We start from the raw sequence: 16,572 nt of genomic DNA on the forward strand, positions 1-16,572 counted from the left end.
TTGTACTTCCGAACAGCCACTACACTGCACCATGAACAACATAGTGAGATCCCTTCTCTAAAAGATAAACTTTTAACTTTTTCCTTCTCTCAGCAAAAAAAGAAAAAGAAAAAAAGAAAACAACTAAGTTATTGGCCAAGCTGCAGCCACATACTATTTTTGTGACCTCGGGTAAGTCGCTTAATCTCTTGGACCATAAAGATACTTTCCCTAGGCAGTGTACAGTGGCTCACACCTGTAATCCCAGCACTTTGGGAGGCCGAGGTGGGCCGATCACCTGAGGTCAGGAGTTCAAGACCAGCCTGGCCAGCATGGTGAAACCCTGTCTCTACTGAAAAAATACAAAAATTAGCCGGGTGTGGTTGCAAGCACCTACAATCCCAGCTACTCAGGAGGCTGAGGCAGGAGAACTGCTTGAACCCAGGAGATGGAGGCTGCAGTGCACTGAGATAATGCCACTGTACTACAGCCTGGGTGACTGCAGACTCTGTCTCAAAAAAAAAAAAAAAAAAAAGAGAGAGATACTTTCCCTGAAGAATTGCTGTAAATTAAAGTGCTCAGTAAACTATACAGTGTAATACAGAAGTATGAGCAGTATTACTAAATACAAGCTTCTATAAATAAAATGTACATGCTGTATGTAAATCAATACTGCTACCACATACTTTTGACTTTCTTTCAGTTGCATCTGTGTGCAGAGAAGTATATGTAGTAAAAGATACAGTATATAAAACCTATAAGAGATTTCCTTCTTTTAAATTTAGCAATACTGATTTTTTAAAAAGCAGTGGCGCATTTTTAGTAGAGACAGGGTTTCACCGTGTTAGCCAGGATAGTCTTGATCTCCCGACCTCGTGGTGGCAGGCACCTGTAGTCCCAGCTACTTGGGAGGCTGAAGCAGGAGAATGGGGTGAACTTGGGAGGCAGAGCTTGCAGTGAGCTGGGATCGTGCCACTGCACTCCAGCCTGGGCAACAGAGCGAGACTCCATCTCAAAAAAAAAAAAAAAAAAAAAAGCCGTGGGGCAGAATAAGTTACTCAACTACCAAAAATAAAAAAAGTTATTTACAGTTGCCTACCTATTGGAGGTGCTTGGTATCGATCCACTGTTTTTCTCTGTCTCAAATTATATGGTCTATCATTTTCTTCTCCTTCTGCCTCTTCAACTTCTATATCTCCATCCTCCTCTTGAGATTCTAGTTTCCCACACACAAAAACAAAAGAAAAAAGCATTGTTTTAATCCAAAAGGATTGGTCTACTCTAGAACTGAATATTTACACTTTATCCATTACTCTTTTTGCACAGGTGACATTTAAGTGCCAACATACTATGTAAAGCATACATAAGTAAAAATCAACCTAAATGGATGTAAAAGAAAATACTTTCCCTGCCAGTGATCAATACAATTATCTGCTAAATAAATTAATGTGATCATATTTTATCTCTTGATTTACTTAGGAACTTTGATTCGCTTTGGTCATACAACGCAATAATAGAAAACAGACTTAAAATTTTACCCAACTACAGCAAACCTCAATCAATGCTCAATTAACCACTAAATTAGTATTCAAATACCCTTGGTAATTCAAAAAAATATGCTTATAGGTAATTACTAATGTTACAGCAAGAGCAACTTATGTTGGCAGTGTAATGATTTGTTAGACCTGTTGACCACAATTAAGCATGGATTAGTTACATTTTGGTAGCAAAGTGCATGTACGCATTGAGATGGAGCATGAAACAGACTTCTAGGGTATTGGTAATAGTTTATTTCTTGACATGAGTGATCATTTTATAATTCTTTTTTTTTTTTTTTTTGAGACAGAGTCTTGCTCTGTCGCCAGGCTGGAGTACAGTGGTGTGATCTGGGCTCACTGCAACCTCTGCCTCCCGGGTTCAAGCAATTCTCCTGCCTCAGCCTCCCAAATATGTAGCTGGGACTACAGGCATGTATCACTATGCTTGGTTAATTTTATATTTTCAGTAGAGACAGGGTTTCGCCATACTGACCAAGCGGGTCTTGAACTTCTGACGTCAGGTGATCTGTCCGCCTCGGCCTCCCAAAGTGCTGGGATTACAGGCATGAGCCAAAATACTATTTTTTAAAAATGATTTGGCTATAGCTACAATGTAACATCTAAGTCCAGTTAAAATAAGAGTCTAGCTGGACACTAAGGCACCTGCCTGTAGTCCCAATTACTTAGGAGGCTAAGGCAGGAGGATGGCTTGAGCCCAAGAGTTTGAGTTCAGTCTGGGATAACACAGCAAGACTCCATCTCTAATTTTTTTAATTTTTATTTTTTTGAGACAGAATCTCGCTCTGTCACCCAGGCTGGAGTGCATGATCTTGGCTCACTGAAACCTCTGCCTCCCAGGTTCAAGCGATTCTCATATCTCAGCCTCCCAAGTAGCTGGGATTACAGGCACACACCACAATGCCCGACTAATTTTTGTATTGTTGGTAGAGACAGGGTTTCACTATGTTGGCCAGGCTGGTCTCAAACTCCTGACTCAAGTGATCCACCCGCCTCAGCCTCCCAAAGTGTTGGGATTACAGGGGTGAGCCACCACACCCGGCCTCTATTAAAAAAAAAAAAAAATTTTGATGAAAATTAATAAGCATATGAACCCCCAAATGCAATATGTAACTTTTTAACCACAAGAACTGTCAATATAACACAATCATATCAAAGCATAGAAAAAAATATAAAGCTGGCAGCGATACTTAGGGAAGTAGAAGACTAAAACTGCAAAGGGCTGGACGTGGTGGTTTATGCCTATAAACCCAGCACTTTGGGAGGCTGAGGCAGGAAGACTATTTGAGCTCAGGCGATCAAGATCAGCCTGCGCAACAAACATATTGACACCCCATCTCTATAAAAATTACAAACGATTTAGCCGAGCATGATGGCATGTGCTTATGGTCCCAGCTACTCAGGAGGCTGAGGTGGGAGGATTGCTTGAGCCTGGGAGGTCAAGGCTGCAGTGAACTGTGATTGTGAAAATGCGCTCCAGCCTGGGTGACAGAGTGAAAAACTGTCCCGAAAAAAAAAAAAATAAAGAACCTGCCACGGACTTTATATTTTACTCATGACATCAGAAAGCATTATTTGAAAAATTTTTATTGTTAGGTTGTACAGAAAAATCAACACAGTATTTATCTAAATAATACTATAAAATACTTGTACCTAAATAAGTTATCTAAATATCCAAAACATTACTTTTTGAAAAATGTCTGCGCTGTACCATAACACAATATTACAGGCAAAAATTCTAAATATGGCATATCTACTTTGGAAACTCTACAAAGATATTCAGTTAATGAAAAGGCAAAAATCACATTATAAATCTGTCTCACCTATACTGATTTTCTCCAAAGGAAGCAATTTAGAGGTTCTAGCTGTAACAACAATAATATTTGCTCAATAAAGTGCCTTCATTAGAAATATCACCTCTTCAAAACTGGCTAACAAAATATTAACTACAGAATTTTTTAAAAAACACAGTCTTCTCAATCTAAACTACACAAATAATGGGAACTAGTAAGATTCCCCTATAAAGTACTACTAATTTGCATTTACAATACACCAAATCTTCTGAAAATCCAATTCAATAAAGATTAATGCCAGGCCGGGCATGGTGGCTCACGCCGGTAATGCTAGCACTTTGGGAGGCCAAGGGAGGCGGATCACCTGAGGTCAGGAGTTCAACACAAGCCTGGACAACAAGGTGAAACCGCGCCTCTACTAAAAATACAAAAATTAGCCAGACGTGGTGGTGCACGCCTGTAATGCCAGGTATTCGAAAGGCTGAGGCAGGAGAATCGCTTGACCCGGGAGGCAGTCTGCAGCGAGCCGAGATCGTGCTACTGCACCCTAGCCTGAGCAACAAGAACAAGACTCTGTCTCAAAAAAAAAAAAAAAAAAGAAAAAGATTAATGCCTACAGAATTAAATCCTATAGGTATACTCTTCATCAATTTATAATCCACGGGGCCAATGTGCTGCTATCATGTTCCCAACTCCGGCCCTACAAATTCAGTCTGGGTTCTTCAGTTCAGAACCCACGAAGGCCTCAGAAAAGAATAGTATAGTCCCCTTCCACTGGTATTAGAAGTCTCTCTCGAAACTTCACTCTTTATTTCTTAGACCATACCTAAATTCAAGATCCACATAATCAGAGATTTAGAGGCCATGGATAACAAAGTAACCATCCAGTTAGAAGGTGCCTAAGTACAAAAAAGTCCTCATCTAAGAAGCAAATGAGCCCAAAGCAAATCCCATACCAGATCACGAAGGACTACCAATGGCTACTAATGAAATACATTACATAATGTACAATGTGCACTTAAAAGGATTTTTCCAAATGAAGGAAGTGAAACTCAGATTGCCAACTAAATTTAAATTATTTCAAATTATACAATATAGACCTCAAAATCCATTGTAGACTTGGTAATAGTCTACAAATATTACTTGTATATTTTATTTTTCCTCCCTCCCACCTGAACTTCCTAAAATTTCAAAAAATGCTTTACAAACCTTCTTCTTCACCCTCAGTAGAAACTTCATGATGATTTTGTATCCCATAACTATTTCTCCTTAGTGACTTTCTTCGCCTTTTCACTCTTGAATACATATCCATGTTTTCCTTTTAAAGAAAGAAATCTGTCAAATAGTAACATGACATTTATTCTCCACTATAAAAAAACAACCCAACGGGACACACCTGCTCAACAAAATTTATTGAGCACCTATTTGCATGCCATAGATTTGTGAAAATGGAGCTTCCTAAATTAAATAAACATAAGAAATAAAAAGGAAAAAAACTTACAACAAACTTATAAAAATGTAAAATACATAATGCCAGCAACATACTTTCTCCCTCAAGCAAATTACAGCCTAGTAGGAGGGAAATAAGACAATCACAGGTAATTATAAAAGAAAGTAAAACAAGTTAAATGCCACAAAGAGAGGTATAAAGTACTCTAGAAATCAAAGAGAAGACCCTCCTTTTGTTACGGGGTAAAGGGAAGGGAGGCAGTGTCTGAAATGAACCTTGAAACAAAGATAGAACTGCATCAGTCACTAACTAGAAGTATTAACAAGAGTAAAAGTTATAGGAACAAGAATGATTTATTTACACTTAGGCAATGGTATGTGAGAAAACAAAGTTGAAGCCAGATCATAAACATCAAGGTGTTTTTAATAAATTCAGTGCACAACAAAAAACCATTAATGGTTCAAATCAGAAGAGTAACAGAATCACAGTTGCACTTTAAGATGACTCATACAGCAAAAATGAAGAGGGTTTTCTTGGGAAGGTTATAGCAAGAGGAGAATGAAGAAAAGAAGCAAGCAAGCAATAAAATCCCAAATAAGTTGGAAATGAAGAGGAAGGAATACTCATGCTAATTCAAAAACATCCAACTGCTGCGTTCTCCCTTTAAATTCCTCAATTAAAATAAAAAATATTTACAAAGATTGCTACAGCTAATATACTCACAAATTCTGTATCTGTCCACATTCGAAGTCGTTCTACTTCTCCTGATCGACGATTCCGTCGGATATTAATGTTGTCCATTTCCTGTAGCACAGCTTCAGCAGTGCTACAATCATACAATAAAATCAGGATTTAGACAATGGTGGCACCATATACATAAAAGAGCTCTTTGTGAAAGCGTAATCGAATCATCTCTGATGTGTAATTATACACAACTTTTTTTTCTTTTCTGTTTTTTTTAGATAGAGTGTCCCTCTGTCACCCAGGCTGGAGTACAGTGGCCTGTTCGTGGCTCACTGCAGCCTCAACCTCCTGGACTCAAATGATCCTCCCACCTCAGCCTCCTGAGTAGCTGAGACTACAGGCATGCACTACCATGCCCAGTTAATTTTTATATTTTTTTGTGGAGATAGGGTTTTACCATGTTGTCCAGGCTGTTCTTGAACTCCTGGGCTCAAGCGATTCATTCATCTCAGGTCCCAAAGTGCTGCAATTACAGTGGTGTGCCCCACCACATCCCAATTAAATACCTCTTTCATAACCAGCATTCATCATCAGAATACAGTGCCCAATAAGAAAAGCAAAACCAGGACATCTTCTACCTTAATATACACATTAAAATAAAACTTTTTAAATATAAGGCTTTTGTTAATAAGGTCCCAATAAAAAAATCCATAATGCCTCTATGAATAATTATCAGATATATGACACTGAAAAAATACTAATTCAATCTTTTTATTAAAGATGGTGTTAAGAATAACTTGTATAAAATAAGTGTATAAAATTATTTTATTTTTATTTGTATAAAAATAAGTAATTGTATAAAATAAAACAATTTGTAAAAAGTTTAAAGCCTTATAAAGTTTACTGGAAAGACTCAGAAATTCAAGTAAAACACTGACATTCAAGAAAAACATACTAACATCTTAGCAATTTTTTTTTTTTTTTTTAAGAGATGGGCTGCTGGGCGCAGTGGCTCATGCCTGTAATCCCAGCACTTTGGGAGGCTGAGGCAGGTGGATCACGAGGTCAGGAGATTCAGACCACCCTGGCTAACATGGTGAAACCCCGTCTTTACTAAAAATACAATTAGTCAGGCATGGTAGTACACACCTATAGTTCCAGCTGCTCGGGAGGCTAGGGCAGGAGAATCACTTGAACCCGGGAGGCAGAGGTTGCAGTGAGCCAAGATTGCATCACTGCACTCCAGCCTGGGCTCGTGGGGTCTCACTATGTTGCCATGACTGGTCTTGAACTCCTGGGCTCAGGATCTTCCCACTTTAGCCTCCTGAGCAGCTATGACTACAGTCTCCAGTCACCACACTTGGCTATCTTGGCAATTTTTATTTTGTATTTTAAACAAATACTTATATAACATTTACTATGCATCTAGATACTGATCTAAGCATTTAACAATACTTAAGTTTTAATAATAACTTAAGCCCAAATTTGATGTTACCACTGTAGAATATAATTTCCTCTCTTGTCAAATAGGGATTGTACTGACCACCCTCTCCAGGCTGTTGTAAGGATTAAGTAGGATGACATATTATCTGAGAAGAGTCAAGTTTTACAGATGCAGACGTTGAATGGATAGTCAGCTCACTGACTAGCTAAGAGACTCAATCCCACATACTCAGTCTCAAAACATCTTCAATTCAAAATCTTGAATTGACCCACCACAACCAGCTTCAAGTTAAGTTTTAAAAGAACTGTACTGATTGCTAAGTCGTTTCTTATGCTATTTTTTTAAAATGTAACTGTCTTAAAAAGCAAATAATTAAATGAAATTGCTTAATACATAGCATTCATACCTATTTACTAGTTGATCAAATAACAAACTCTGGTTCACACTTTCAAATCTGTTTTTCCTGGAACGACAACTTTTTCTGACTTCCATGTCACCATTTATACAAGAAAGGTCCCCATCTCCCTTCTTTTCCCCTCGAAGGGGATGGCTTCGAAGGGCTACAAGAAGAGAGATATTTACATTTCAAAGTACAGAATACAGAAAGAAAGAAAAGAAAAAAAAAATGAAAAAGTTACTTTTAAAAGACTACAAAAAGTTTAATATAACCTTTTAAAGGCTTTAATATTCAATAATCCAAAATTTCTACAAATTTTACAACGTCATAAATAATTTAAATTATTTCAGGTACGCTGATTTCCCAAAGTTTAACAATTACATACATTTTTTTTTTTACTATGACTGAAATTCAGCCATTTCCAACTGTATGCTCAGCACACTATTAAATCACTCTATTTTTCCCCATTTTACTGCTTTCTCTAACATTGCAAGAATTTTAATACTGACCAGTTTTATAATAGAATACTCACATAAACTACTATGTCCGTTTGGTAATGTAGCACCAGGCTGAGACGTTAACCTAGAACACAATTATATTTAATATGCAAACACATCAACATTTGTTTATATAAGCAAGAAATGCAATACTGCTGGAATTATTTTAATCTTTAAAATGTTATATTAATCTTTAAAACTTTTTTAAAAGATAACTTTTTTACTGTAAGATTGGTAATATGCCAATTAATAAAATATACTAGCTAACTTAGTTAAAAGCCATTTTATTACTTCAAGAAAAGCTTTAATAACAGATTGTAAACTAAGTTTACTCTGCCATCAACTTTACAAATTAAAACCCAAAAAAAAGGCTTAAGCTTAATATGTACCATAAAATTAACTGAGACCATAAGTAGCAGGTGTCACAGGCATTAACTATTGGTTTTGGTTGTTGAAATAAAATTCAAACAATGATAAATTTATTAACACAATAAACAGTAACAAAAAAGTGCTTGCATACCTGTATCATTTAATAATTTCTTCAAAGTATGTTATTACACATCTAAACTGACAAATGAAAACAGCTCATTTACCAAAAGAGCCATTTTACAATTCTCCCTTTTGGGTGGAAGAAGAGAAATGCAAATCTCTGGAAAGTTACTAACAAGGCCATCAAAACATGAGGACTAGGAAAAAGTCACCGTACTTCTTAGTATAGTCAGAAAGTTCAAAAGTAAAAACTAAATTGTTGCATAATAAAAGAGTTGTCGATGCAAACTAAGATATTTTTGAAATATCCAACAATTATCAGTTTTGAAGATTAAAAAACTAGGGAAAGGACAGCCAGAAAATCACAAATATATGTGACTGTCATTTTTTTTTTTTTTCCTCGAGACAGAGTCTTGCTCTGTCACCCAGGCTGGAAGTACAGTGGCACGATCTCGGCTCACTGCAACCTCCGCCTCCTGGGTTCAAGCGATTCTCCTGCCTCAGCCTCCCAAGTAGCTGGGATTACAGGCATGCACCACCATGCCTGGCTAATTTTTGTATTCTTAGTAGAGATGGGGTTTCACCATGTTCATCAGGCTGGTCTCGAACACCTGACCTCAGGTGATCTGCCTGCCTCTGCCTCCCAAAGTGCTGGGATTACAGGCGTGAGCCACCACGCCCGGCCCCTATGACTGCCTTCTATGTGGTGTGCACAAACTTTTAATCAAAATAATCTAACATTTTTGGTTACTCTAGTACTCTTCGTGTCAAATTATAAATATATTGTATATCACAATACCCCTGCCCAGCAAAGGTCACAGTTAAGATGACTAAAGGTTATAAACAGAAATGCAAGCCAGGCACAATGGTTCACGTGAGCCTGTAATCCCAGCACTTTGAGAGGCCGAGGCGGGTGGATCACCTGAGGTCACGAGTTCGAGACCAGCCTGGCCAACATGGTGAAACCCCCTCTTTACTAAAAATACAAAAATTAGCTAGGCGTGGCGGTGGGCACCTGTAATCCCAGCTACTCAGGAGGCTGAGGCAGGAGAATTGCTTGAACCCAGGAGGCAGAAGTTGCAGTAAGTGGAGACCACACCACTGCACTCCAGCCTGGGTGACAGAGCAAGGATCCATCTTAAAAACAAAAAACAAAAAAAAAAAAAAAAAAACCTCTAACTACTATGCATTTTCAGATTGTCAAAAAACAACAACAAAAAAAATCTAGCCCCCCCTTTCCCCTAGAAAACAACAACAAAAAATACCTTTTCCTAGTATACTATCTTAGAGAAAATTTCATTTTTAGCACCATTGTATACAATGCACATGATTCTCCAGGTATATGAGTGTGACTATAAAGTAACAAAATGGATGTAATACAGGTATTCTTAAAATGTTGTCACTGCACAATGCGTTTCTGGAATTCTTGAGAATCACTCTCAAAATCCACTTAAAACCACACAAAAAAACCAACTTTATTACTTCATAAATATACTTTGTCTTTAGACCCAATAAAGCATTAACTCAGCTTGATCAGTTTATTCACAAGTCTTGGCACCAAATGAATTCTGACTGTACACAAAGCCAAATGGTTGGAATTTCACATCACTTGAATTGTTCAAAAGAATAACATGCAGACCCTAAAGTCATTCCACAAAAGAAATCTAAAACTTTTTGGAACAATGGCAACATCATTGGGGAAAAAAGCACAACAAGCTTTTTGTCTGCTCTAAAGAAGACAATGCTTACTTAGCTTTTATTACTAATGAAAGATCTGTTTTAAGAAAAAATTTCAAAAAACTTTTTCTTCAACTGATTCAATTACCTTATAGTCACAGATTATTGTCATCATGATCTTTATAAAAGGGAGAGAGAGTGAAAAAGGAGACATGACATGAAATACATGAGTATATTAAGAGATTTAATATACTGAGATTTATGTTTTTTTTTTGAGACGGAGTCTTAGCCACCCAGGCTGGAGTGCAATGGTGCGATCTTGGCTCACTGCAACCACCGTCTCCCAGGTTCAACTGATTCTCTCGTCTCAGCCTCCCAAGTAGATGGGATTACAGGCACCCGCCATGATACCCAGCTAATTTTTGTATTTTAGTAGAGACAGAGTTTCACCATGTTAGCCAGGCTGATCTTGAACTCCTGACCTCAGATGATCCGTTCGCCTTGGCCTCCCAAAGTGCTATGATTACAGGTGTAAGCCACCACGCCCAGCCTATACTGAGATTTTGTAAGGGTTAGCCTGCTTAAACATATGTGCCTAAAAGTTTCTGTATATATCAGTGTTCCCAAAAGTTGGTCACTTAAATTGAGTGCGTAGCTTTGTTCTTTTTTTTATTTTATGAAAAGAAGGAATGTGCGTTGGAGATTTTTTCCCTTATCACTGTTTCCTGAATTTGTATTTATTATTTATTATTTTTTGAGGGGACAAAGCCTCACTCTGTCACCCAGGGTGGAGTGCAGTGGCTCTACTTTGGCTCACTGCAACCTCTGCCTCCTGGATTCAAGCAATTCTCATGCCTCAGTCTCCCAAGTAGCTGGATTACAGGCGTGCACCACCATACCTGGCTAATTTTTGTATTTTTAGTGGTGACAAGGTTTCACCAGGTTGGCCAGGCTGGTCTCGAACTCTTGACCTCAGGTGATCCCCGCCAACCCCCGCCTCAGACTCCCAAAGTGCTGGGATTACAGGTGTGAGCTGCTGCGCCTAACCCTATTTCCTGAATTTTTAAATGGAAACTGTTTCACTTTGCATTAGGTGATTATTACATTAGAATTTTCTAGGCCGGGCGCGGTGGCTCAAACCTGTAATCCCAGCACTTTGGGAGGCCGAGACGGGCGGATCACGAGGTCAGGAGATCGACACCATCCTGGCTAACATGGTGAAACCCCGTCTCTACTAAAAAATACAAAAAACTAGCCGGGCGAGGTGGCAGGCGCGCAGCTACTCAGGAGGCTGAGGCAGGAGAATGGCATAAACCCGGGAGGCGGAGCTTGCAGTGAGCTGAGATCCAGCCACTGCACTCCAGCCTGGGCGACAGAACGAGACTCTGTCTCAAAAAAAAAAAAAAAGAATTTTCTACAGCTTTAATTATCTGGGGCATACACCATTGCAATATCAGACTTAAAAATCATACTTATTCTCCCTTTCCCATATAAACTCAAGGCATTTAATGATTTATGAGGGTTATAAACTTCAATTCAAAAAAGCCCCAGTTCTGACAGACTTCACTTAACCACTGCCACTCCTCAGTTCTAATATGCCTCAGCAGTCCACATAAGTGGTTTTATTACTAATGAAAGTTCTGTTTTAAGAAAAAATTTCATATATTTCTGCCTCACTTCACTACTTCCTCATTACCTAATCACAAAAGGAAACTTTCAAGCATGCTACTACTTTTGAGTATACAGCAAATCTTTTTTTTTTTTTTAAGACAGAGTCTCACTCTGTCGCCCAGGCTAGAGTACAATGGTGCGATCTCAGCTCACTGCAACCTCCATCTCCTGGGTTCAAGCAATTATTATGCCTCAGCTTCCCAACGAGCTGGGTACAGGCATGCACCACCATGCTTGGCTAATTTTTGTATTTTTAGTAGATATCGGATTTCACCATGTTGGCCAGACTGGTCTCCAACTTCTGGCCTCAGGTGATCCACGCCCCTTGGTCTCCCAAAGTGCTGGAATTACAGGCATGAGCCACCACGCCCAGCCAAGTGTACAGTAAGTCTTAGGAAAATTTCAATTTGTCTGTATCTTAGAGTATGCCTATTATTCTAGATACACATCAGGTTAAATAAATGACTAGTAGCTAAATAAATAACCGCTGACCAAAAAAGTCAATAAAATAGCATTCTCTACTCAAAGTATTTGTAAGCTACAAAATCTGTCTATGTTAGTATGTATATTTGGGAATTTCTATATACAATATAAAAAATATATATTAAAAATATTTTTGACCAAAAACATCCTATTTTACTAAAAGTATCAATCATTAAAATTATGTTGATACACTTGGGCCTTAAACCCAGGTTTTAGCCCAAAAGAAAACTCATAATCTATCTCAAATCACTTATGAAGATTCAGAAGTTCTAGGTCCACTTTTATCTCTATCTTCATCCAATTACCTAACTCTAAAATGGAAGTTTATTTTGCCAATTAACAGTAATTTCTTTGACCTTAGTGGTCTTTGCAAAGTTCTTTAGAATTCCTTATTTTTCATAGCTAATACTAATTCTTATCTGTATTCAATTTTCCTCCATATGAATTATTACTTCTAACAAATTTTTTTTTGTGAAATCACTTTAATAAGTTTACCTTACATGCTCATAAGAGTTTAGATTACCAAAATAAAGGAATCAAGATTCTCAGGTTCATGACATACAAATACAAGTCTTCAAGTAATTCTTAATTTTTTGTACTTATATTATCTCAAAATCGGAAATATTTTTAACTACAAGTTTTCCTTAAAATTAAATTCTATTGAATATAATAGGTCAAACTGCATTTTATTTTCAGGTCATCTGAAACATCAAAAGATTTTAACTCTAAAAGTTTAACTGTTACTCAGACTCCTAGATGAATAAACTAAAAAAAAAAACAAACTTTTTTTATTTTTTCCACAAAGACAGGTCTCACTCTGCCACCCGGGGTGGAGTGCAATGGCATGATCACAGCTCACTGTAGCCTCAAACTCCTGGGTTCACGGCATCCTCCAGCCTTAGCCTTTCGAGTAGATGGCACTACAAGCACATGCCACTGTAGCTAATTTTTTAATATTTCATAGAGATGAGGTCTCACTATGTTGCCCAGGCAGTTCTTGAACTCCTGGGCTCAAGCAATCCTCCCACCTTGGCCTACCAAAGTTCTGGGATTACAGCCATAAGCCACCATGCCTGGCCTCAAAAATCTTTTTAAATTCTGTGAGCTACTAAACATTGTCCTTTTGCCAAAACAGAAACAGTAAATGTATTAGTATTCATTATTTAAGTTTTTTACTTAAAATATACTTAGTATTTTTTTAAAGAAATACCTCACTCTAAGGTACCTAAATGATTCCTAAATGGAAGCATATCTTTCACATGCTCTCTCAAAATTTTTGAGGCCTTTTTATATGAAAGATTTCTATATGAAATATCGGCCAGGCACGGTGGCTCATGCCTGTAATCCCAGCATTTTGGGAGGTCGAGGCGGGTGGATCACCTGAGGTCCAGAGTTCGAGACCAGCCTGGCCAACGTGGTGGAACCCTGTCTCTACTAAAACTAGAAAAATTAGGCCAGGCGTGGTGGCTCATGTCTGTAATCCCAGTACTTTGGGAGGCCGAGGCGGGTGGATTACCTGAGGTCAGGAGTTCAAGACCAGCCTGACCAACATGGAGAAACCCTGTCTCTACTAAAAATACAGAATTAGCTGGGCGTGGTGGCGCATGCCTGTAACCCCAAGTACTTGGAAGGCTGAGGCAGGAGAATCACTTGAACCTGGGAGGCAGAGGTTGCAGTGAGCCAAGATAGTGTCATTGCACTCCAGCAAAACTCCATCTCAAAAACAAAAGAAAAGAAATATCAAGATCAATTTAAATAAAGGCCTGCTGGGTGGATAAAATAAGAGAAATCTAGTATATTACTTGCACTTGAATAAACTGTTAAAATCATCTTTTTTTTTTTTTTTTTTTTTTGAGACGGAGTCTCGCTCTGTGGCCGAGGCTGGAGTGCGGTGGCCGGATCTCGGCTCACTGCAAGCTCCGCCTCCCGGGTTTACACCATTCTCCTGCCTCAGCCTCCCGAGTAGCTGGGACTACAGGCGCCTGCCACCTCGCCCGGCTAGTTTTTTATATTTTTTAGTAGAGACGGGGTTTCACGGTGTTCGCCAGGATGGTCTCGATCTCCTGACCTCGTGATCCGCCCGTCTCAACCTCCCAAAGTGCTGGGATTACAGGCTTGAGCCACCGCGCCCGGCCTAAAATCATCTTAAAAGTCCAATTTTAACACTAAAAGAACATTGTTAGGAATATTTATCTGGAAGATATTTGATTCACTCATTTAATAAATGCAAAATAGAGATTATAACAGGTAGATCAAGTCTAAAAGTATAATTACATGGCAGTACTAAAGTAACATCATCATAATGATCCAGACCTGTTTCATCTCACAGATGTATGGGTGTGGGAAAGAAAAATAAAAATAAAACTCAACAGACTATGATTCATGTATTTTTCTACTTAGCCCCCATATAATGCAAATTACAAAACAAAAAATAAACTGGTACATCTTATGGAGTATATTTTAGTAAGTATAGAGACTCCTTAGGGACTAATAAATGTACGCAGCCTGTCAAAGTCTATATAACCCCAAAGATTTTTTTCCCTAGAGAATAAAAGTATCCAGAATTTACCTACACATATAAAATCAAAATATTTTTAAATACTTGAAGAATAAAAACAAAGGACTTCCCTTTTACTTCTTTCAGTCACACATCATCAGCACTTCTACTTTAAAGAGTTTAAAGAACCCTTTAGTTCCCAGACTGATGTAAAAAAAAAAAATTGTTTTTAATTAGAAAAAAATAAAAATAAAGACTTTAAACAAAACAGAAGCTAACGAATCTGATTTCAATGTTTAAATCTTTTCTATGTGGGTGCCTAACCTAACTACCATTTGGGAGTAAATTAAACTTAATTTTAGTCAGTTTCAAAGTAAATGTTGGTAATTTACTCTGAAACTGACGAAAATTGTTTTCCTGATAGGTACTGAACCAGATACAGGCAAATTTAAGTTTAAAACAGGGTAAACAGATGAAAAGATGTCTTTAAAAATTAATTTAAATGTCATTATATCTTCGTATATCAAGTGAAATAGTCAATAATCTTAAAAAAGGGAGATTTTATTTTCAAGTAAAAATATAATTCTTACCATATGTTTTATTTAAATTTTCAGCACTATAAATACATATGCATACTCAAGAGTCATCAAAATTCTTATTGTTTTACTTATGGTAGTTTCTGTTACATACTATATATCTTTATAAAACAAATATATTTTAGAGTATTATCAGGAGAAAATAAAATTACATACAAAAATTATAAAATAAGTTTAATTTACTTATAAGTATTTATAAGATACTTATTTTATAAGCTAAAAAAATTAGCATTAGTATCAGCTCTGAATCACATTCAGTAATTTAAGAAAAAACAATCAATGAGTTCTCCTTTCTCACCTGGCCTGTCCAGTTGATAAATTCCATTCCTCTCGCTGACCAGTACTTCGTGATTTTGATTTGTCTTTGCAAACAGAATCAGGTTGTTTCAAAGTGCGTTTGGCTGGAGGAGATACGTGGCTATCACTTAAACTACCATCAACTTCAGCTTTCTGAAAGACAATATTAAAAATGTATTTATTATTCCTATTAAGACAAGTAGAATTGTTAATATTAGGGGCCAGGCTCAGTGGCTCACTCCTGTAATGCCAGCACTTTGGGTGGCTGAGGCAGGTAGATCACTTGAGGTCAGGAGTTTAAGACCACACTGGCCAACATGGCAAAACCCTGTCTCTACCAAAAAAAAAAAAATTAGCTGGGTGTGGTGGCAGGCGCCTGTAATTCCAGCTACTTGGGAGGCTGAAGCAGGAGAATCGCTTTAACCCAGGAGGCGGAGGCTGCAGAGAGCCAAGATCAAGCCAGTGCACTCCAGCCTGAATGACAGAGCAAGACTGTTTCAAAAAAAAAAAAGAATTGTTAATATTCTTGGAAAATCAAGCACAGTATTTTGTCAACCAATAAATACTTACTGAATTATACTACAAATATAGCAAAATGTATAATCTGTAAATATAAAAGCAAGAAAGATTACATTTATAATCAGAAAAATGTTGTTTTTTGTTTTTATTTTGAAAAACGTTCAAGAAAGGGTATGTGTTCTTAAACGTTTGGTGTGTATATGTATCTTTTTTGTATTGACACAATCCCTCAGACCCTCCTAAATACTCCGTATATACCTCCCCAAACAAGGGCACTTTGCTACATTACCACCATACAACCCCCCTAATCAGTAAATGAACACTGGTATAATACAAAGTCAAACCACATATTCAAATTTTACCAAATGTCCCAACAACGCCTCTCTTTCTAAAGACAGGATACTAAACACATATTGCATTTAGTTAATGGACCTCCTCAGTCTCCCTTAATCAGTCTTTCCTTCTTTCCCTATCTTTCCTGTCCTTGACTGTCAAGAGCATAGGTGAGCCAGGCACGGTGGCTCATGCATGTAATCCCAACAC

General features: G+C 37.6%; 1 protein-coding gene across 4 annotated transcripts in view; it reads right to left on the bottom strand.

Annotated features, from left to right (window-relative positions):
- The window catches only part of ATAD2B (ATPase family AAA domain containing 2B), a 171,118-nt gene that overhangs the window by 125,865 nt on the left and 28,681 nt on the right, over positions 1 to 16,572 (bottom strand). For 2 of the 4 annotated variants that reach the window (XM_007971346.3, XM_007971345.3), the window contains exons 2-8: positions 15,512 to 15,663; positions 7,836 to 7,885; positions 7,313 to 7,466; positions 5,502 to 5,604; positions 4,538 to 4,646; positions 3,359 to 3,400; positions 1,079 to 1,195 (exon numbers count right to left, since the gene is read on the bottom strand). In XM_007971346.3, coding sequence (XP_007969537.1) covers positions 1,079 to 1,195; positions 3,359 to 3,400; positions 4,538 to 4,646; positions 5,502 to 5,604; positions 7,313 to 7,466; positions 7,836 to 7,885; positions 15,512 to 15,663 — 727 coding nt within the window. The remainder of the gene's footprint in view (positions 1 to 1,078; positions 1,196 to 3,358; positions 3,401 to 4,537; positions 4,647 to 5,501; positions 5,605 to 7,312; positions 7,467 to 7,835; positions 7,886 to 15,511; positions 15,664 to 16,572) is intronic. The other 2 variants (XM_007971350.3, XM_007971349.3) reach the window with 1 other exon arrangement.

This window comes from Chlorocebus sabaeus, chromosome 14, assembly GCF_047675955.1.
Source record: "Chlorocebus sabaeus isolate Y175 chromosome 14, mChlSab1.0.hap1, whole genome shotgun sequence".
Taxonomy (NCBI): domain Eukaryota; kingdom Metazoa; phylum Chordata; class Mammalia; order Primates; family Cercopithecidae; genus Chlorocebus; species Chlorocebus sabaeus.